At 38.1% G+C, this 19,948-nt stretch overlaps 1 protein-coding gene across 4 annotated transcripts in view; it reads right to left on the bottom strand.

Moving 5' to 3' along the window:
- Positions 1 to 184: 184 nt before the first annotated feature.
- zeb1b (zinc finger E-box binding homeobox 1b) overlaps positions 185 to 19,948 on the bottom strand; it is a 69,751-nt gene continuing 49,987 nt past the window's right edge. For all 4 annotated transcript variants that reach the window (XM_067370234.1, XM_067370235.1, XM_067370232.1 and 1 more), the window contains exons 2-8: positions 18,937 to 19,104; positions 9,480 to 9,635; positions 7,636 to 7,838; positions 6,905 to 7,016; positions 4,797 to 6,490; positions 3,963 to 4,143; positions 185 to 3,015 (exon numbers count right to left, since the gene is read on the bottom strand). In XM_067370234.1, the coding sequence (XP_067226335.1) occupies positions 2,294 to 3,015; positions 3,963 to 4,143; positions 4,797 to 6,490; positions 6,905 to 7,016; positions 7,636 to 7,838; positions 9,480 to 9,635; positions 18,937 to 19,104 (3,236 nt within the window). In that variant the 3' untranslated portion in view covers positions 185 to 2,293. The remainder of the gene's footprint in view (positions 3,016 to 3,962; positions 4,144 to 4,796; positions 6,491 to 6,904; positions 7,017 to 7,635; positions 7,839 to 9,479; positions 9,636 to 18,936; positions 19,105 to 19,948) is intronic.

The raw sequence follows: 19,948 nt of genomic DNA, 5'->3' as shown, positions 1-19,948 counted from the left end.
CAATGTTTTCTGTTGGTGCTATGGGGTTTTATTCACAGTGAATGTCTCTGTATTTCCATCGTGATGTGACTAAATTCATTCAAAATCATCTGACCCTTTGAAATGCATGCCTGTAACGCTTGCAATTAATGAAGATTTACATCTCTCGTAATGGAAATATTCTAGAAAAATGTTGAATTCTTGAAGTATTTTATTGTGAGATGGGGAGTCATTAAAAAACAAAATAAAACAAACATTCAAACAAAAAGCTACCACTAAAAAAGGTTAAAACGGACATATAAAAGACTTTGTTGCCTTGATGTAGACAAAGAGAGTTACAAATTGGCACAACCAAAAATAATAATAAAAAAAACAACACATTGATGATGTTTTGGCTTCATTAAAAGGGCAGCACAGTTTCATGGTGAAGGACAATCTTTCGATACAACAGCAAAGACTCATGCGTGTATAGCATACAATTAGTTTTCAGACGTTCAGTAGCTTCAAAGTATAGTGGGGTAAGAGACAGTAACATGAAAGTGACGTGTAAAAGGTAACAGTTCTGATATACTTTAGGGGTGTTTTTGTTTTTTTTCTTCAAACAATGCATTTTGAAAATTTGAAAATAATACTTTTTCTGTTTTAAAACACTTTGAAATGCTAGAGTTTCTCCCCCCCAGCTTTGTATTCATTTATCTTTGAAATTATTCTTCATACTAAAATATATTATTGTATTAATACAAACTACAGTATTGTACACTACATTGTGTAATAAATAACCATAAAGAAAATACAAAAATAAGACACATAAATATAAAAGGTCTCTAAAACTAAAACTGTAAAGTTATACTGGTGAGGGATGGGAGGGGTAATACTGCCATTACTGAAAACAAAACGAAACAAAACAAAAAAAATTACACAATGTTCACTGAAACAAACAACAAAAAAACTTCAATACAAACAAGACAAAAATTAATACTGACAGGTAAAAAGGCTGACTGAAAAAAACAAAAACGAAAAACACTAAAAGTGAATTCTTCATTGATCATATCTGTCTACATTTGTTACCTGAAGAAAAAGTGTCGTGCTGCTAAAGATAACAAGAGAAACAAGTGCACCAAACGGGGAAAATACTTCAAGGCTGAAAAAAGAGATTCTTTTTTTTACTCCTTTTTGCTCATCGATCGTCTTTCCTGAATTCTTGATGCAGTGTAGTTCTTATACTGGATTGATCCAAAAAAAAAAAGAGAGAGGCAGTCTTGTCCTTTAGTCAGGACTAGTGGTTTAGGTGCAGGGGTCCAAAATTTGCTACTAAAACGAAGACAGCATGAGCCCCACGCGAGTGTGCTGCTTAGCGGCGGCGGCGTCACAGCAACGGCACAGCACTGTTCAATGGCACTTCCAACATGCATGTTTTTGCATAAGGGTGGATGGTGGGTGGGGAAGGGACTTATGGCGATCACCTGAAACATGATGATGACTAAAAAGTCTAAAACCAACTGTCCGGGATTACTAAGGTTTTTCTTTGATGTCTTGGCTTTTTTTTTTTTTTTTTGGAATTCATTAAAGCCCTCCCACCATCAATCTTTTTACATTTAAGGCTCAGTGTCCTTCTTGAAATGAGACGACGGACAAATGTTGTGCTAGCGAGCACTAGCGTGGCTTAGGGAATAACGTCTGGGGTCGCTAATACTGGAAGGTAGACATTAAACAACACAAGGCCCACATAGGTGTTCCATAGGTAAACTGGGAATATGGTAGTGCACAGGATACTTTTTCCTTCAAATGCAAGAAAATACAGAGTTTTGTTCATTGGCAATAAAAACGTATAGAAATCTCTCTCTCCCAACTGTACAGCTTTTCAGGGTAAACCGAGAGTGACAAAAATTAGTAATACTGATAAAAGAAATTGACCCAAGGCGTTTTAGTAATAAAACATTATTAGCCAAAACGTGTATAGCTTTCAGTCCGTATATGTGTCATTTTCTTTTTTGTTTTTGTTCATTTTTTCGTTAAACTTTGCATTTATACAAACCATACTCAAACACTGAAAATCGTCTTTATGTGGAAAAAGTAACTATTTCGTATTTATCAGGCACACCTGGGGGTTTATACACAGTAGTGGGTTTAAATGCAGCGTAAGAGCAGTCACGCTCTCTTCCTCGCCTCGTTCTCGTCTTTACAAAGTCAGTTCTCAGGAAGAGAGAGAAACATCTGCAAAGAGAAAACGTCTTTTTTGTTCCTTCAAATTAGTAATTTTGTAAAACAACTTCATAAGGAATAAGGGTTTTAAAAACACAGTTGTGGCTTCTCTTCATTTCACACCTCCATTCATAGCGGCTGTGTTTTCTTCATTTTCACTGTTTTTTTTATTGTTCTCTCTTTCCTCGTCTCCTTCTGTTGTGTCCTTCATGTGTTCAAGGGCCCCTGTGTCCATTGGTTCCTCCTCCGTTCGCTCATCTTCCCCATTTTCTTCCTCCTCACATTCATCCTGCATCACTACAACTTTCAGCGTCTGTCCGTCATTTTCCTCGCTCTCACCTTCCTCGTCGCCATCTTCTCGTTCCGCTCCCTCCATCCTCTCTCCTTCCCCTTCCTGTTCTTCATCTGCTCCCTGGTCGTCTTCATCTCCCTCCTCTCCAATCTTGACCACCTGAATCTCATCCTCATCCACTAAGCTCCCAGAGCCTATTTCATCCTCCTCCTCACTCTCATCCTCTCTGGTACTACTCCCCCGTTCGTCTGAGTCCAGTTGGGAGGGGGGCGAGGCCGCCGCGCTTCCTGTTCGAGGCTGCTCCTCGCCGTGGTTGTCCTCTTCCTCGACTCCTTGGCCTAGCCCTTGACCTTGAGCCTCTTTCTTACAGTAGGAGTATCGGTGGTTCATGTGTTGCGAGTAGGAGCCGGAGTGAGAGAAGCGTTTGCCGCACTTGTCGCACTGGTACGGCTTTTCTCCGGAGTGCAGGCGCAGGTGCTCTATTAGGTGGTGTTTGTGTTTGAAGGCCTTGCTGCAGATCCCGCATTCATGAGGCCTCTTTCCTGCAGGAGAAGAAGTTGCACTCTATTAGTATTTATCTTGGAGTACTTCTAGAATATACATAGAGAGACATGGTAAAAATTTACGATAAATGTTTTTCAGCTGATTGACACTGTTATGCAACAGTAGAACATATTAAATTGACTCATTTTCATCAATTATATGCATGCTTTAAAAACCACTGTTACACAGTTCAACTTATAAAGGGTCCCAGCTGCAAAAAAAAAAAAAAAATCTTGTAATCTCCACATGCAGCGCTAGAAAATCCACCCACACCCTTCAACCTTCAACCCTGGATCTTTAAGGCATTAAGAATTGCATTACATGTTGTTATGTAGCCATGGACAATAAGACCAAACAATGAATCAAAACAAGATGTGGTGCACAAGACAGGCCAGTTCCACCAAGGCCTGGAAGTTTATAAACTGTGGCTTCAGACGAAAAATCGAACGAGAGAGAGAAAAGACAGCACAACTTGTGGTTCAAGGCGCTGTGATGTCATTTGGATGAGGGCTGTTTGCTTTTTGGCCAGGTATCATAACAGTGAGAGGTGACCGGCTCTTGGCTTTGCTAACTTCTCATGTTTTTAGAGCAAAAGAGGGAGGAGGAGTGTAAATTACTAACAGAGAACTGATGCAACAGCCTGGGTTCGGTGTGAGAAGGTAATGTATTTGGCCAGCGGATGAGGGAAAATAAGTCACCGCACCCTCCAGCACGTGTAATTTAACAGCGGTTGGAACTTAAAATTCAGTTCTGCTCCCTGTGTAATAGGTAAAATTACTGCAATACAATGTATTCTGTCATGATTTCCCCTTCAATATCACTTCAAATCATATTTCTGTGAATGCCCAGCCATTTGCCTATGAACGATCTTCTAAAAACAGGTTTAACTGCTTTCTATATGTCTACATTTTTCCCCTTTTGTGATATAGGTGTGTGAGAATCCCACCTGTGTGTTCGTATTTATGGCGGAGCAGTGAGCTGCTCTTCTGGAAGATTTTGTCACACAGGTCACAGGCGAACAGCCCACTCTCTGTCCTTTTCATCTTCTTCCTCGTCGGCCCTGAGTCTGAGTCTGTCTGTTCTTCCAATGTTGAGTTGACCTCTGAACCCATCTCCTGTTTCTCCTCCTACATCAAGAGAAAAAGCAGATCATCGTACATTTGTGGGCACATATACATATATGTTATGTATACACTTGAATGTTAGTTCAGAACTACCACTGTGGACTCTTAGGCTGCGTCTAAAAATGCTGCCTTCTGAGGACACATTTCAAGGTAGTAAGGCATCAAGGCATGTCTGAATTCAATGTTAGCTTCACTTCCTGCCTCATGAGATACCTTCATCTGATCGATTTTTGAAGGAAGCATAGATGTATCCTTAGCTGCCTTTGATATCCCACAATCCTGTGCTTTCCATTTTGTGACAGTTGAGCTAGAAAAATAAAGATGGCGTCCGAAAGTTCCAATTGCTGCTAAGTTTGTGTATAAATGTACGATTTTGACCAACATATTTCAATTTTGATATCATTTCTATCGAGAAATTACTACTGTAATAATTAAATATTTGTTTAGTTCTCACCAAAGCTCGCGCTATATTGCTGTAGATCATTAAACTGTTACACTGCCTCAGAAGTCTGTCCGAAATGAGTTTCGTGAGGTACCTTCATGCACAAATGCTGCCGTACAAGTCATTCTCTTATAAGACAGCGAGGCAGCAAGACAGCTACCTAGGTTTTCGGACGCAGCCTTAAACTAACAAGCAGTGAATGTGGGGTCCTCACCTTAATGCCATTGACGTGTATAACGTTCTTCTGTGGTGTGTCGGCCCCTGCTGGGCTGGAGGATGTAGTGGTGTAACTGTACGTCAGCTGCGGGATCAGGATGGTCTGTTTAGTGGTGGTAAGTGCACGTAGACATTGTGCTTGTCCCTGGTCAGTGATAGCCACTAGGGTGGGCAGTTGAGTGGTCACAATGTTTATGGGATTGGCACTTGGTTGGCTGGCATATATGGCAGCATTGGTGCTTGCATTGCTGAGCAGTTCCTTCTTTGTGCAAGTCAAATTCAGCGGCTCCTCTTGAGCCGAGTAAACAGTGTTAACGTGACCGCTAGCCACAGCAGCTGTAGCAGCGGATTTTGGTAGCGACAGATCGAGAGGTCCTTCGCCTTCCTCAAGAGTCCTGGCTGGGACAGGACCATCGGCCGATAGGTTTAGTGGTGAAGGGGATGTAGGGACACTCTCGATCCCATTCACCCCAGCTGCTACGCCCTCTACTGGGCTACAGCATTCCCTCTCCCCTTGCTCCTCTGAGTTCATTTGATCATCCGGCTCTGTTCTGGGTGATCCATCTCTAGTACCATCCAAATCCCCAGGGGTTGTCTGCTCATCTTCAGCCGGAGGTGAGGAGGGGTCTATGGAGATCTGTCCCAGCTGCATCTTCTCAAACCACTTCTTTACCACCTCAGCTGGAAGACTGACAGACTCTGATATCTTTGCCAGCTCCTCCTTGGTGGGCTCGTTGTTTAAAGCAAAGTAAGCCTTAAGTAAGGAGAGAAGGTTCTTCAGAGGAGGCTTACCAGGACACAGTCCTTCCTCCAAGTCCAACTTCCCGTCAAGATTTTTCCCATTTACCCTATGTCCATCTTTACCACAGTGCTTAAGTGTTGTGTCATTGTGTAACATACTTTTTTCATCCACAGTGATGGTGGTTTTGTCCCTATTTGTCTTGACAGTAAGGTCCTCTGGTAGCTTCTGAGCCTTGCAGACCTCCGTGTTCAACCCCAAAGTTTCCTTCTTCGGACTTTGAAGGACTGCTTGGGCCTGTGACGGGTCTAGACTGTAGTTGATGATGATCTTAGCACTGCCATCCTGATCCAAGATGGGAAGACTAATGGCCTGGATGACTTGCTGGGGTGCTTGAGCAATTCCCACCCCTCCTGCTCCAATGATTCCCGTCCCTGCTTGCAGCCCCTTAGCTTGCGTGCTTTCCAGCACTTGCCTGATGACATTGCCATCCACTGCCACCTTCAGCATATTCTGTAAGTCCCCCAGGTTGATGCTGATTGGGGATACCAGACCCACTGTTGGGAGCACAACAGCCTGTACGGCACCCTGGAGAGGGGCTGCCGCCCCACCCTGGAAGATGCCATTTACGCCTCTAGCAGATGGGGCCACCACCACGGGCTTGTACTCATAGTCCAGTGGCTCGGACTTGATCTGCGTCAAGGGAAGCTGCTCCTGAAGGGGTTTGCTGTTGTCCAGTTTGTCTCTGACTTGGACACGTGCTGTAGGGGAAGAGGTTGGCAGGGATGGGGAAGAGCACTGCGGGGTCTTGGCAGCCCCAGTGGCGGGAGAAGGTCGTGGCCGCCCGTTTACTGAGATGAGGCCAATGCACTTCTTACTGCTGATGTGGGAACTGTAGGAGCCAGAATGAGAGAAACGCTTCTTGCAGTTGGAGCATTCATAAGGCTTTTCTCCTACACAACACACAAAATAAAGAAATGAAACAAGTGACACTTCACAAATAACAAGGTCTTCAACTCGATTGCTTTTACTTTTGAGGACACTTCCATATGTTTCAGATTTGTGATTATGGAAAGAATGGACACTTCTTTGGTGGTCCTAAAACGAAAATATTACAACACAGAAAAAGCTTTTTTTTGATCAAACAGTAAAGGCTATAAAAACAGTGTGCAATGTTTAAAGGACAAACTCTCTTAGGAAGCCTTTGATTGTAAGTACTGAAAGTACTTTGAAGTACATGAATGCTGAATTGCCCTACAAATTTGTACAAAGAAGTGAATGATTGCACACACATATGCATGCTTGCAAACACACGCAGAGAGATGCGGCAACATATACTACTCTAGCAAATTTTAGGCAGTCCTCACCACTGTGGATGCGCAGGTGTTCTTTCAGGTGGTGTTTGTACTTGAAGGCTTTGCCACATTCAGTGCATTTAAACTTTCGATTCCCTCCTCCACCTGACTGAGTAACATGCCGCTAAAGAACGTAAGAGAGAATGCGTTATACTTGGATGAACAATACAGCTGTCATTTATCTGTAAGTGTAAAATACCATATTATTTTAACCATTAACCCAGTGTTTCTCAACTCCAGTCCTCGGGACCCACTGCTCTGCACATTTTGTATGTATCCCTTATTTAACACACCTGATTTAGATCATCAGCTCATTAGGAGAGTCTGCATGAACTGAATTGAGTGTGTCAGATAGGAGAGACATACAAAATGTGCAGAGCAGTGGGTCCCGAGGACTGGAGTTGAGAACCACTGCATTAACCATATGCCCTTTATATGAAATATATATATGACTGAATTGTTTAATAAACATTAATTTTTACATTTTACAGTTTTTAGTACTTTATAGGTCTTGCATGAGTTATATAAGTCTTGTGAATGATCCATATGTTACATTCAACCATTTTCAGTCAGGTTTTCAATCTTTGGCTCTTACAACAATACACAATAGTCTACAATTGTAACCTTTTCCCCCCCGGTTGGCCCCTGGAAAGCACTTTGGACACTTTAGATTTAACAGAGCAAACCAAAATATGTCATTAAATCACACTGATCACAAACATTAAAGATTAAGGACAGAATACCTGTTCTCGGCCAGCTTTGTGTGCGGTCATGTGTCTGTCCAGCTGTGTTCGGTAGGCAAAGGTGTAGCTGCAGAGAGAGCAGCTGAAGTTGTCCTCGCTCTTCTCGTGTCTGTATTTAATGTGCTCCTTCAGTGAGGTGTAACGCTTGTAGCCACGAGAGCAATACGGACAGGTGAGAAGCTGAGAAAATGAGTCTGGCGTGCCTGAGAGTAAGAGAGGCAAAAAGAGAGCATATTACAAATGAGAAGAGTTTTATCTTTCTTTCTTTTTTCCTCTTCAAAATTATACATTTGAAACATGGGAAAAATCTGTTATCTATCAGTAGCTGCAAATTTACATTCAATTATTTATTATGTTTTTCAAATATGTCTGAAGAGATGTGCAAGTAAACTAACGTAATAAAAAGGAATCCAGTTGCATGGATTTTGGCATAGATAATTTATCTGTGCAGTTTGTGTATGTGTTTGCATATGTACATGGATCAATGCACTGATGAATGAGAAAATGAGAGTTAGGGAGGATCTTTAATGTGTGACACTTCCCCATCCTGAACTATCTCCAGCATGAGGAGTTAAAGTACAGCAGCCAAAATGAAAAGAACAAGGATTGGCAGCTGGGTAATCAAAGAATACCACGGCAACAAGGCAAATAATTACATGGATGAACAATGGGAAAAAAAAGAAAAAAAAAAATACAATATGCTGATGAAGCCTTATAAAAGGAATGTGAATAACATGCCAGAGAAGATTTGACAGTACATTTCAACAAAATAATAAAGCCACGAATGACACATCTTTGTCATTTCAGTGCAGGGCATTCTGGTAAATTAAACTCATGCAGTGTCATTCATTAAAACATTATTATGTGTTTAATTGCAATGACATTAGAAATTCAGATTCACCTTAGTCATATTTCTCAAACCAAATGATTAAATTTAAGGAATGACTTTTATAGTTTTAACAAATCTTGGTCAAAATTTTTAAATGTCAAATGGAAAAATGAGCAGAAAACACCTGGATGGGTCTCTGTCTAGCTCTCACACAGGTAACATATTACCTGTTAACAGGTAACCTATTAAACTTCTCCCTCCGGTCAGGTGAAACGTTCTCTCTCACACAAACACAGCAACAGGGACGTGAGAAAGTAGCTCAGGTATGAGAGATTTGCACAGGTGTTGCAGGTGTAAAAAAAATTATTTCAGACTCATTAGTAGTCTATGGTAAAGAAGAAGAGTGGCTATTGTGTGTCTTCCTGTGTGAGATTTGAAAGACATGTACATACAGTTGCAGGAAAAAGTATGTGAACCCTCAGGTTTAACATGATTTTCTGCATAAATTAGTTATACAATTTGATGCAACAAAAGTCAATTTTTTGAAACAGAATTAAAAAAAAAAAAACGAAAGCTGAGATTGCACGAGATACAGCTATTTGAGAATCTGAGGGTGCAAAAAATTCAAAATATTGAGAAAATCGCCTTTAAAGTTGTCCAAATTAAGTACTTAGCATTCACAAAATAAATTTTTGATATATTTATGGTAAGAAATTTACAAAATATCTTCATGGAACATGATCTTTACTTAATATCCTAATGATTTTTGGCATAAAAGAAAAAACAATCATTTTGACCCATTCAAAGTATTGTTGGCTATCGCTACAACTACACCTGTGCGACTTATGACTGGTTTTGTGGTCTAGGGTCACATATAAGAACCAAAATAAATTGATTAAACATAATGAGTAAGTAGAGATTTTGAATTTGCTTATTCAAGGATTTCACATACTTGCTCCTGCATCTGTATTAGTGTTCATCATGAGAGATATGTGTGTAATGCGTGTATGTCTACCATTTTCATCATGTCCACTGGTTTCTGGTGTGCCCTGACGCGGTTCGTCGTCTGGAGCCTCGGGGAAGATGACGGCCGTGTCTCCTTGCTGGAGCATCTCCTCAACCAAAGCATCTCTGCTCCTCTCATCTTCGTCTGACATGCACTCCTCTTTCACTGTAACAAACGCAAGTACACACTTACTCGCTGCTGTGTCCTTGGACAGAATAACTGTTATATGATATGGCCCAGTGCACGATAAAAATACGAAGGATGAATATTTTGAATCAGAGCAAATAACAGCCAAAATACTTAGTGGTGACTCACTATTAAACAGTACATTAGCTAAATACTCAGTGGAGTTTGAGTGGGTATGAGCTTTAGATACATAGCTTCACATATGTGGGTATGTACACCCACAAAAACACATATTAGTCCTCGAATGCACATTTACCTATTAAAAGCAAATGAAAAAGAAATGACTCTGGTGCAGCTAATTTAATTTCGGCTTAATGCACAATCTGAGCTCAACGTCGCCATTAAATGTGCTTCTTTAATTTGAGAAATGTACTCTCATTCTCTTTTGCTCACAAACGAAAGATTGGCTCAACTAACGATTGCAAATGAACAAGCGAAGGCTTCGGGAGAAACTGAGCCCTCGGGCGGCACACTGTTCTGTGCCTTAGCTATGCGCTCTCTCATGCGTATGCTGAAAATGAGTCCGCAATGTCAGCAATTACAACTAATGGCATTTGCTAGCGAGTCAAAACAACATTCGGAAACACCTGAGGACATTTGTGCATTTGTGTGTCGGAACGATTTAAGAGATCTTGCAATATGTGAGGGGGAAAACAAAATGAAGAAGGCTTTTTTTTTTGTCTATGTCAGTGTTCTTTTGCTTGTTCTCACTCTCTTTTTCAGCAGCTCTTTCTGTAGTGCACTCTACCCTTGTCAGTAGTGATGTCTCCATAAGGGACGCTGATTCACACCGACACTGTTTATTTGTCTGACAAGTAGGATTTTCTCACTACGGTAAAGAAGGACGTCCTTGGTTCTATCCAAAGAAGACGTATCCTGTCATCAGTGTTATTTTATTTATTTATTTATTTTACAGTTTTTTAATTTAGTCAAATTTAATTAAATTATTTTTTTTTATATTAAATTGACAATATTTATTATGATAATTATTATCAATTTATTTATTAACATTTAAATATGTATTATTTTAATTATTTTTACATTTATTTTTAATAAAATATATGATAAATATGATTAATAATTATTAATTTTTTCCATTTTATTATTTTAGTCAAAAATGTTTACTTTTTTATCTTGAAAATTGTAATTTATTTTAATTAATTTTTTTATATTAAATTGACCTATTTATTATAATTATTTATTATCAATTTATTTATTAATTTATTTATAATTGTTAACATTTAAATATTATTTTAACTATTTTTTACAGTATTTTTAATAATAAAATATTTTAATTAATTATAAATATAATTAATAATTCCTAATTATTAATTTTATTCCATTTTATTCTATTTTATTATTTTAGTCATTTTTTTTTACTTTTTATCTTGAAAATGTAAATTTATTTTAATTAATTTTTATATTAAATTGACAATATTTATTATTATAATTATTTATTATCAATTTATTTATTAATTTATTTTTAATAGTTAACATTTCAATATTTATCATTTTAATTATTTTTACAGTTCTTTTTAATAATAAAATATATTAATTAATTATAAATATAATTATTATTCATTTTATTCTATTTTCCTCTGAAATGGCATGGCTTTAGTTTATTTATAATCTAAGTAGAAACATTTATTAATTTATTGCATGTATCCAACATTTGGGTTTAATCAAGATTAACCAAATACAACATATAAAATATATATATATATATATATATTCATCTCATCTTTGTTATCGTTGATGAAAATCAAACCCTCTGCAAACTAACATATTTGTCAGTAATTTTGCTGAGCAGCGTAACACTGCCCATCATTTAAGTAGGCACTAGAAAAAAAAGAGCAACAGAACACTATGCAAATTTTATAGATTAATTTGCATATTCATTTAAACTATGCTCTTGGCATTTGCAGACAGAAAAACCATGAACACACTGAAAAAGATAAACTCCACCTATCATGATCTCAAGTGAGTTCAATGGCAAATGTTCCAGTAGGTCCCTCCCAAACGTTCCTGAGAGGTTTAAATCGTGTTGAAATCTGGGTGTGAGATGTTCCGCTAGTAAAGGAACAGATGATTACAAGAGCCCTTACTCCAAGCTTTGCCCTACACTATCCAGCCATTACAGCACGCTGTTGTCATGACATCACAACACAACTGTAGCTGTGACAATCTCACATTATAAGTGGGCCAGAGATAGAGACGTGAATGTTAGTGAGGCTGGACAAGAGTATGTCCTTCCTCATTCTACACTCAAAATCCTTCACATTACACCATTTCCAAGAAACATTCCCTATCTAGGCTCAACACTTTATTACGCCACATTATTGAAGTCCTGTGACATCTTGTGAGGGACAATATCCCCTCAGGCCTGACAATAATAAACTGTTGACAGAGACAGACAGAGATTATCTTGTGATTGTACAACAAACTAAAACTTTCTTCGAACAGAAACAAATGAGATACGTGTTGTAGTTGTAGCTCAGTGAAGTAGCTAACACACAAACAGTATAATTATATATGACATCCTGACCTTGTGAAACTCATCAAGGGTGAAGGTCAGATAAAGTGCATGAGTGCTCTGTGATGGGATTGGTTTGACTTGAGGATGATGCACTAGATAGCATGCTCAAGTCACATGAGTGCCAAAGCTCACCCAGTTCATAGATATACTTTAACTTGAGACGATTAAGTTGAGAAACTGAAGAAATATGTAAATAAAATCTTGTGAGGTACTGTAAGCATAGTTCCACTATCCATTATACCCACTAACAAAATAGTTACGGTTGACTATGACATTCTCACCGCAGCTAAATGTGAACCAAATCTGATTTTCTGCTCAAATCGGATTTTTCTGTGAGGTTGTTCACATGACCCTTTAAATGAAGCCTGTATCAGATACTGGTTTGAACAGACAACACTCCCAAACTGATGCACGTAAAACACTCTACCCTGTAATGTTCATCAGAAGAAAATAGGTGGAGGTTCTTTTACAAACTGTACATTGATTAATTATGAGGGCAAAGAGTTCAAAATGACTAAATAAAGACTACAAGTCTGAATCTTTCTGATCTCTTGGCCCTGATATATATGTATAGTTCAAAAGTTTGGGGACAGTAAGTTTTTTTTAGGAAGAAATTATTAATTTCATCCAGCAAGAATGCACTAAATTGATATTTATAAATGTTAAAAAAGATTTCTATTTCAAATAAATGCTGTTTGTTTTAACTTTATAAACATCAAATAATCTTACATATATATGCCATCGTTTCCACAAAAATATTAGGCAGCACAACTGTTTTTAACTGTGGTGATGATAATAAAAAAATTTCTTGAGCACCAAATCAGCATACAAGTATGATTTCTGAAAGATCATGTGACACTGAAGACTGGAGTAATGGAGTGTGTGTGTATATATATATATATATATATATATATATATTTTTTTTTTTTTTTGGGAGGGGTGTAATGATACATGTAATCTTACCGAACCGTCACGGTTCAGTCATACGCCAAATACAGTCAGTCAAAGGCGACCCACACTCCAATCCAGAAGGGGGCGTGTGTGGCAATACAAGGCTGTTTGCTAACCACCATAACAGAAAAAAGTGCAGAAGAAGAACAGATGATCTAAACATAGATATGTTTCCGCATAATCTCTCAACCAGTGTTTCAACTGCGGAACATTAAACCAGCTTGAGAATAATATCTTACATAGCATTACATTTACCTCAGGCAAGTCATAGTGTATAGAGAAATTAAAGGAACACTCCACTTTTTTTGAAAATAGGCTCATTTTCCAACTCCCCTAGAGTTAAACAGTTGAGTTTTACCATTTTCGAATCCATTCAGCCGATCTCCGGTTCTGGCGGTACCACTTTTAGCATAGCTTAGCATAGTTCATTGAATCTGATTAGACCGTTAACATCGCGCTTAAAAATGACCAAAGAGTTTTGATATTTTTCCTATTTAAAACTTGACTCTTCTGTAGTTAAATCGTGTACTAAGACCGACAGAAAATGAAAAGTTGCGATTTTCTAGGCTGATATGTCCAGGAACTATACTCTCATTCAGGCGTAATAATCAAGGAACTTTGCTGCCGTATCATGGCTGCAGCAGTGCAATGATATTACGCAGCATCTCTCACAAACGTCTCCATGGTTGCAAGGCACGTTCCCTGTGCAAGCAGGGGCTCACGGGCGCTGCGTAATATCATTGCACTGCTGCAGCCATGGAACGGCAGCAAAGTTCCTTGATTATTACGCCTGAATGAGAGTATAGTTCCTAGCCATATCAGCCTAGAAAATCGCAACTTTTATTTTCCGTCGGTCTTAGTACACGATTTAACTACAGAAGAGTCAAGTTTTAAATAGGAAAAATATCAAAACTCTTTGGTCATTTTTAAACGTGATGCTAACGGTCTAATCAGATTCAATGAACTATGCTAAGCTATGCTAAAAGTGGTACCGCCAGAACCGGAGATCGGCTGAATGGATTCGAAAACGGTAAAACTCAACTGTTTAACTCTAGGGGAGTTGGAAAATGAGCCTATTTTCAAAAAAAGTGGAGTGTTCCTTTAACTCTAGAGAGGAGCATTTCACTAAATATACACACTGTATTATAACTTACATATTCATTATATGTACTGTACCTGTTAGTAATGTCTTATTTAATATATGTTTAAATACATTTGTCATGTAAACAAGTTATGACAGTAACTGTGTAAATTATTATATTTCAAAAATGAACTGGAGTAGAAAAAATAATAAAAAAATTAATTTTATAATTAGATTTAGAAGTTAATTGAAAACCTGCCTTATGTGCAATTTTACTTTTTTTTTTTTTCTTCTTTTTTTTTGAGTGTTGATTTTTATACATAAAAATAAATAGCAACTGAATTTAATAATTGGCTCTGTGGTTAATTATAACCTTTAATATTATAATAATGTGCAAGAAATGTTCATATATATCGGTGTAGACAGACCATCAGCCAGCACTACATTTCCCAGAATTCACCAGCTTCACTTTTCCTGATTAAAGTTCTGGTGGGATTTCCATTATGAGTCAGGCACTTACAGCACATTCCCCAGTGACCAATTACTCCATCACCATATGCTCATGCACTTTAAAACCTAAGAGTCAAATATAGACTGTAATCCTCCCCAACAGTAAAAAATGAGGTAAGCCCATCCACCATGTTCCTTGTTCCATTATGCTAGGTGCCTATGCTCACCGCATTACGTAAATGGCTGATTCCTAATGCCTGTTCAAGAAACGTGTGGTTAAATTACAGCGGAATAGAGCGGTATGACATACCGAATTGGATATGCAGCGTCACTATCCATGCAACAGTAATAATCATGTATTGGTTTCTGGAGTATTTACTCCATAAATGACTGCGAGAGGAGCATTTTCATCTCAGAGAACACGAGAGCTGACAGTGAGCAGCCAGTCATCTGATCGTGAAGAATGAAGAAGGACAGACGGAGAGAGAGTAAGAGCGGAGGTAGAGGGGCGCAAAAGAACTGTAGCCTTAAAGCAAACACAGACAGAGAGACCACAGAGAGTCAGCCATACTGTCTCTAACCTAGGTGGTACTCTAAATCAGAGATCGCTGCCAAGATAAAAAGAAAGAATAAAGAAAGTAATGAAAGGTGTTGGGTAGCCTGGAATGGAGAGTGAGAGTTGGACTGATAGTGCTGGACCATTATGGCCAGTGGCTGCTTTACAGCCCGGAGCTCTATGAATGATGGGAAGCTTAGGCAGAGAAGTGTATATAACTCAAACACGACATCTGAGAACAGAGAACAATGCACATTACATCTCGGCAGACCAATTTCTCTATGTGACACACCTCCTAATGGCTCGTATATCTGGGCCTCTTGCTGCAACTGAGCCATTGGAGAGGCAAAAGCTATGAATCGAAGGAGAGGTGCAACAGGTGCTTGGATCCTGTGCTGTAACATGTTAAAAGGATTCTGGGAAAACATTAGAGACTTACAACAAAATTTCATTCAGAGCTCTACAACAAAGAAGCAACAGGCGGACAATGAAAGACTACAAAGAGATGAAGGTGGTTTGGAAGTAAAAAGAAACATTCGAGTGAGAGAGAGTGTGTAGTCCCTTTTTCTTAACTAGGGTTTCTGTGAAGTGTTTAATGTTTGGAGAGCTCTGCCAAAAACAATGACTTTCTTCTTCACTGAAGCTCCATCCTGCAGAGAACTGACAGAGAAGCCGGGAGAGAGGAATGAATGAATGAATACTGGCAAAAATTGAAATGACAGAGAACTATGAATTTCTGGAGTGAACCTAGAAATACAGAGTGGAGAGAGTAGGAAATGTACTAAATGAAATGAAAAACCGAACGCGGGGCTGCTGTGCAAGCAGTTGCCGTGGTTATAGCAGCGGTATATTACCTGCCATGATGTCTGCGTCCCGCAACACTAACCTTAATGCACAATAGCATGCTGGTAGCTCACACACAACAGACTTTGTGTTCACCTCTTCCAGCATAAACAATCCCCACACTGCAGGCAATACGTATTAACCCAAGAACAGGAGAAATGCCTTTCGTAAAAAGCAAAAGAGCGCTATTGTATCCCAGTCACCCTCTATCAAGGCTCATTATCCAGATAGAGCCAAGATTTCACAATCACAATAAAAACTAGGCCAATATTTTCTGAAAGAAAATACCTGTGCCTGAAAGGTAACAACGGAATGGTGTTGAATTTGAGAGATTACAGTTCACGTTCCCTTAAAATAACATAGAACCTGGAAGTGTAATAATGTTGATTATGACAGACTAGTTAGCTGTTCTTAAAGGGTTAGTCCACCCAAAAATGAAATTTCTGTTATTAAGTACTCACCTTCATGTTGTTCCAAACCTCTAAGACCTTTGTTCATCTTTGGAACACAAATTAAGATATTTTTGATGAAATCCAAGAGTTTTTTTTTATTTTATCCCCAATAGAATGCAACGTAATTACCACATTCAAGGTCCAGAAAAGTACTAAAGACATCATTAAAATAGTCAACGTGACTACAGTGGTTTAACCTTAATGTTATGAAGTGACGAGAATACTTTTTGTGTGCAAAAACAAAACAAAAATAACTTATTATCGAACAAATTACCCTGTCTGACTCGTACGCAGTTGACACAGCGAACGCAGTTCAGCGCTTCCGGTAATTACGTTGCTTTCTATTGGGGATAAAAAAACTCTTAGATTTCATCAAAAATATCTTAATTTGTGTTCCGAATATGAACAAAGGTCTTACGGGTTTGGAACAACATGAGGTTGAGTACTACAAAAATTTCATTTTTGGGTGAACTAACCCTTTAACTGACTAGTCAATTTGTAAAGTCAACTAGTTTATCTGCAGGATTCCCACAGTTTCTGGCTGATGAACTGCCATGTTAATTCTATGATTTTACAATTATTCTAGTCTTAGGTTGCGGTGACATAAGCAACATTTCTGTGAAATTTCACTGACAAAAATTTCCATTGTTCATTGCCAATAATAATGAAGCACAGCTCACAAAGAAGTCACTTTCAAACCAAGCTGCTTTCTACGGAAGATTAGCGCCAAGCAATAATAAAAAATAAAACCATCTCGAGATGAAAGTTGTTAAATTTCGAGAAAAAAGTCGAAATAAAATGTTGAGAATAAACTTGTTAAATTACGAGAAAAAACTCATTAAATTTTGAAAAAAAGGTTGAGATAAAATGTTGAGAATAAACTCATTAAATTATGAGAAAAAAGTCATTCAATTTCAAGAAAAAAGTCGAGATAAAATGTTGAGAATAAACTCGTTAAATTACGAGAAAAAAGTCGTTAAATTTAGAGAAAAAAGTCTAGATAAAATGTTGAGAATAAAGTCATTAAATTATGAGAAAAAAGTCGTTAAATAACGAGAAAAAAAGTCGTTAATTTCATGAATTCATTCTGAACATTTTATCTCGACTTTTTTCTCGAAATTTAATGAGTTTTTTTCTCGTAATTTAATGAGTTTTTTTCTCGAAATTTAACGAGTTTTTTTCTAAAAATTTAACAACTTTAATCTCGAGATGGGTTTTTTTATTATTATTGCTTGGCCCTAATCCTCTTCCGTAGCTTTCAGGTGGGCCGATGCAGCAACTTAAATCTGTTGCCAAATCTGTGTATTAAAATCTTTCACCCTCATATTAAATTCCAGATGCATGAATACCAAATGAAATGTCTGGATTTTGCCTCAGAAAATTTGCTAAACAATGGTAAATGTGACCACAACTTAAGAGAGATAAGGGTTCATGTTCCTTTAATAAACCATAAAACATGGAAGTGTGATGATGCTGATGACGGTCAACTATTTGCTAAACAACTCACTAGTCGATATGTAAAATTAACAAGTTTATCTACAGGGTTCCCACACTTTCAGACCAATGAATTCCCATTTCTTTTTACATTTTTTCCAGTATTATCTGATAACAGGATGAATATTTTACCAAAGCCCCTTTCAAGGAAAGTCTGTTCACTCGGCGGCCATATTCTCAACGTCTCCGGGCATCTATTTCGGCAATCTAAGACCAAGTCCTATCTATGTGAATAGGGGAATTCTGAAATCTCAAAAACTACTTGTCGAACTCACATTTAAATAACATATTTCAAATCAGCAACAAAATCTTACATGAATAGTCCCATAGATGTTGCTTCTTATGTTCAAATAGCATTTAAAAAGCTTATTTTTCAGCTGCAGTGACGCAATTACTTTACCAATCAGCCAATGGCTCATTTGTTTAGAAGGCGGGACGCATTCCGCCATATTGCGCATTGCAGTTTCTCCCATTCATAATTTGTTATTTATCTTATTTTATATATATATATGCGATTTATCTTATATATATATATATATATATATATATATATGCGATTTATCTTATATATATATATATATATATATATATATATATGCGATGAGAGTGAAGACAGTGCTGTGTTTTAGCTTTTAGCTTTTTTCCTCACGGAAAAGCACCGCTGCTACAGCCATTCAGACGGATGTCATGTCTAGCACTGTTTTTGGAGCATCCTGCCACAAGACAGCGCATCAATTTAAAAATAGTCCGACTTTTAAAATATGCATCTTGAAACACCTGCGTTCTGTTACATCTAACATGTCCTATGTAAACACTCCCTGAGAAACTTGCTTATCAGGATCAGATGAACCCAAAATGAGACTCAATATTCAGAGCATCCTTGATAACAATATGTCACAACGGACAGGCGGGCTTACCATCATCCCATCTGCCATCCGGGTCGGCGGTCCCGTTAGGGTCATCATCAGGGGCCACGCTATCACAGTCAGCCCCGTCCAGGAGACTCCCTTCCTCCTCCACAATGTGAAGCTTATCTTCATCATCCGAGTCTGACTGGCCCTCCAGCACATGACTGTAGTTACTCACTGCAGAGACAGAGAAAACACAACACTTAAAGAGAATGCTAACATATGGAGCCTGCAAATGCTTGCAAACCACAGAAGGGTGGATGAAACCCTCAAGATTTGGAAAAAAACACTGCTGGTGAAAACGACTACAAGATAGAGCCAGACAAGATTAAAGAGAGACACAGCAGCTCAGATGAAACCAATTGTTGAAGCGAGAGAGATGACTGAAGAGATGTAGAGAGATGAAGTGTACTTAAGGGAATAATTCAATTAAATACCAAATAGTAGTGGAACAGTTCCTGTGTGTTTCAGTGAGCCAATGAAACAAGACAAAGAATCACTCGAGATTGAATCAATAAATCAGAATGGCTTGTGTTAAAACCATTTGTGGCCAAACGGTTCAGTGAGGACATGGTCAGACGCTCTAATCATATAATCTCAAACATGAAATGACAGTCAAGGTGCTGTAATCGTGAGATCATTTACCATACAACACAAGAAACATATCTTTTTACAGGTGTGAAATCAGAAAAAAGACCTTTTGTAATGTTTAAATGCCCCTTTTCTGTTTTGACGAAGAGGAGGGACTGGCTGACCTCCATTTCAGCAGCACAGAAAAAAAAAGAGAGAAATTGAGCTAAAACACCATTGATTTTCTGTAGCAGGCCAGACGACCTTAATTAGTAATGTATGTGTTTGCATGCTAGGCTAAGTGTGATTTGACATTCTATTAAAACAGTAGATGACAGAGTGGTAAGCTCGCCCAACAAGTTCTCATTCGTTAAAGGTAAGTGCTGGCAGGACAAGGTCTTTAATGGAGCATGCATAAATCAAGCAGAGGTTGAACGCTCAGATTTATAAA

Source organism: Chanodichthys erythropterus, chromosome 19 (genome assembly GCF_024489055.1).
Source record: "Chanodichthys erythropterus isolate Z2021 chromosome 19, ASM2448905v1, whole genome shotgun sequence".
Lineage (NCBI taxonomy): Eukaryota > Metazoa > Chordata > Actinopteri > Cypriniformes > Xenocyprididae > Chanodichthys > Chanodichthys erythropterus.
Note: the sequence above shows the minus strand (reverse complement) of the source record. Positions and strands in the feature narration are given on the sequence as shown.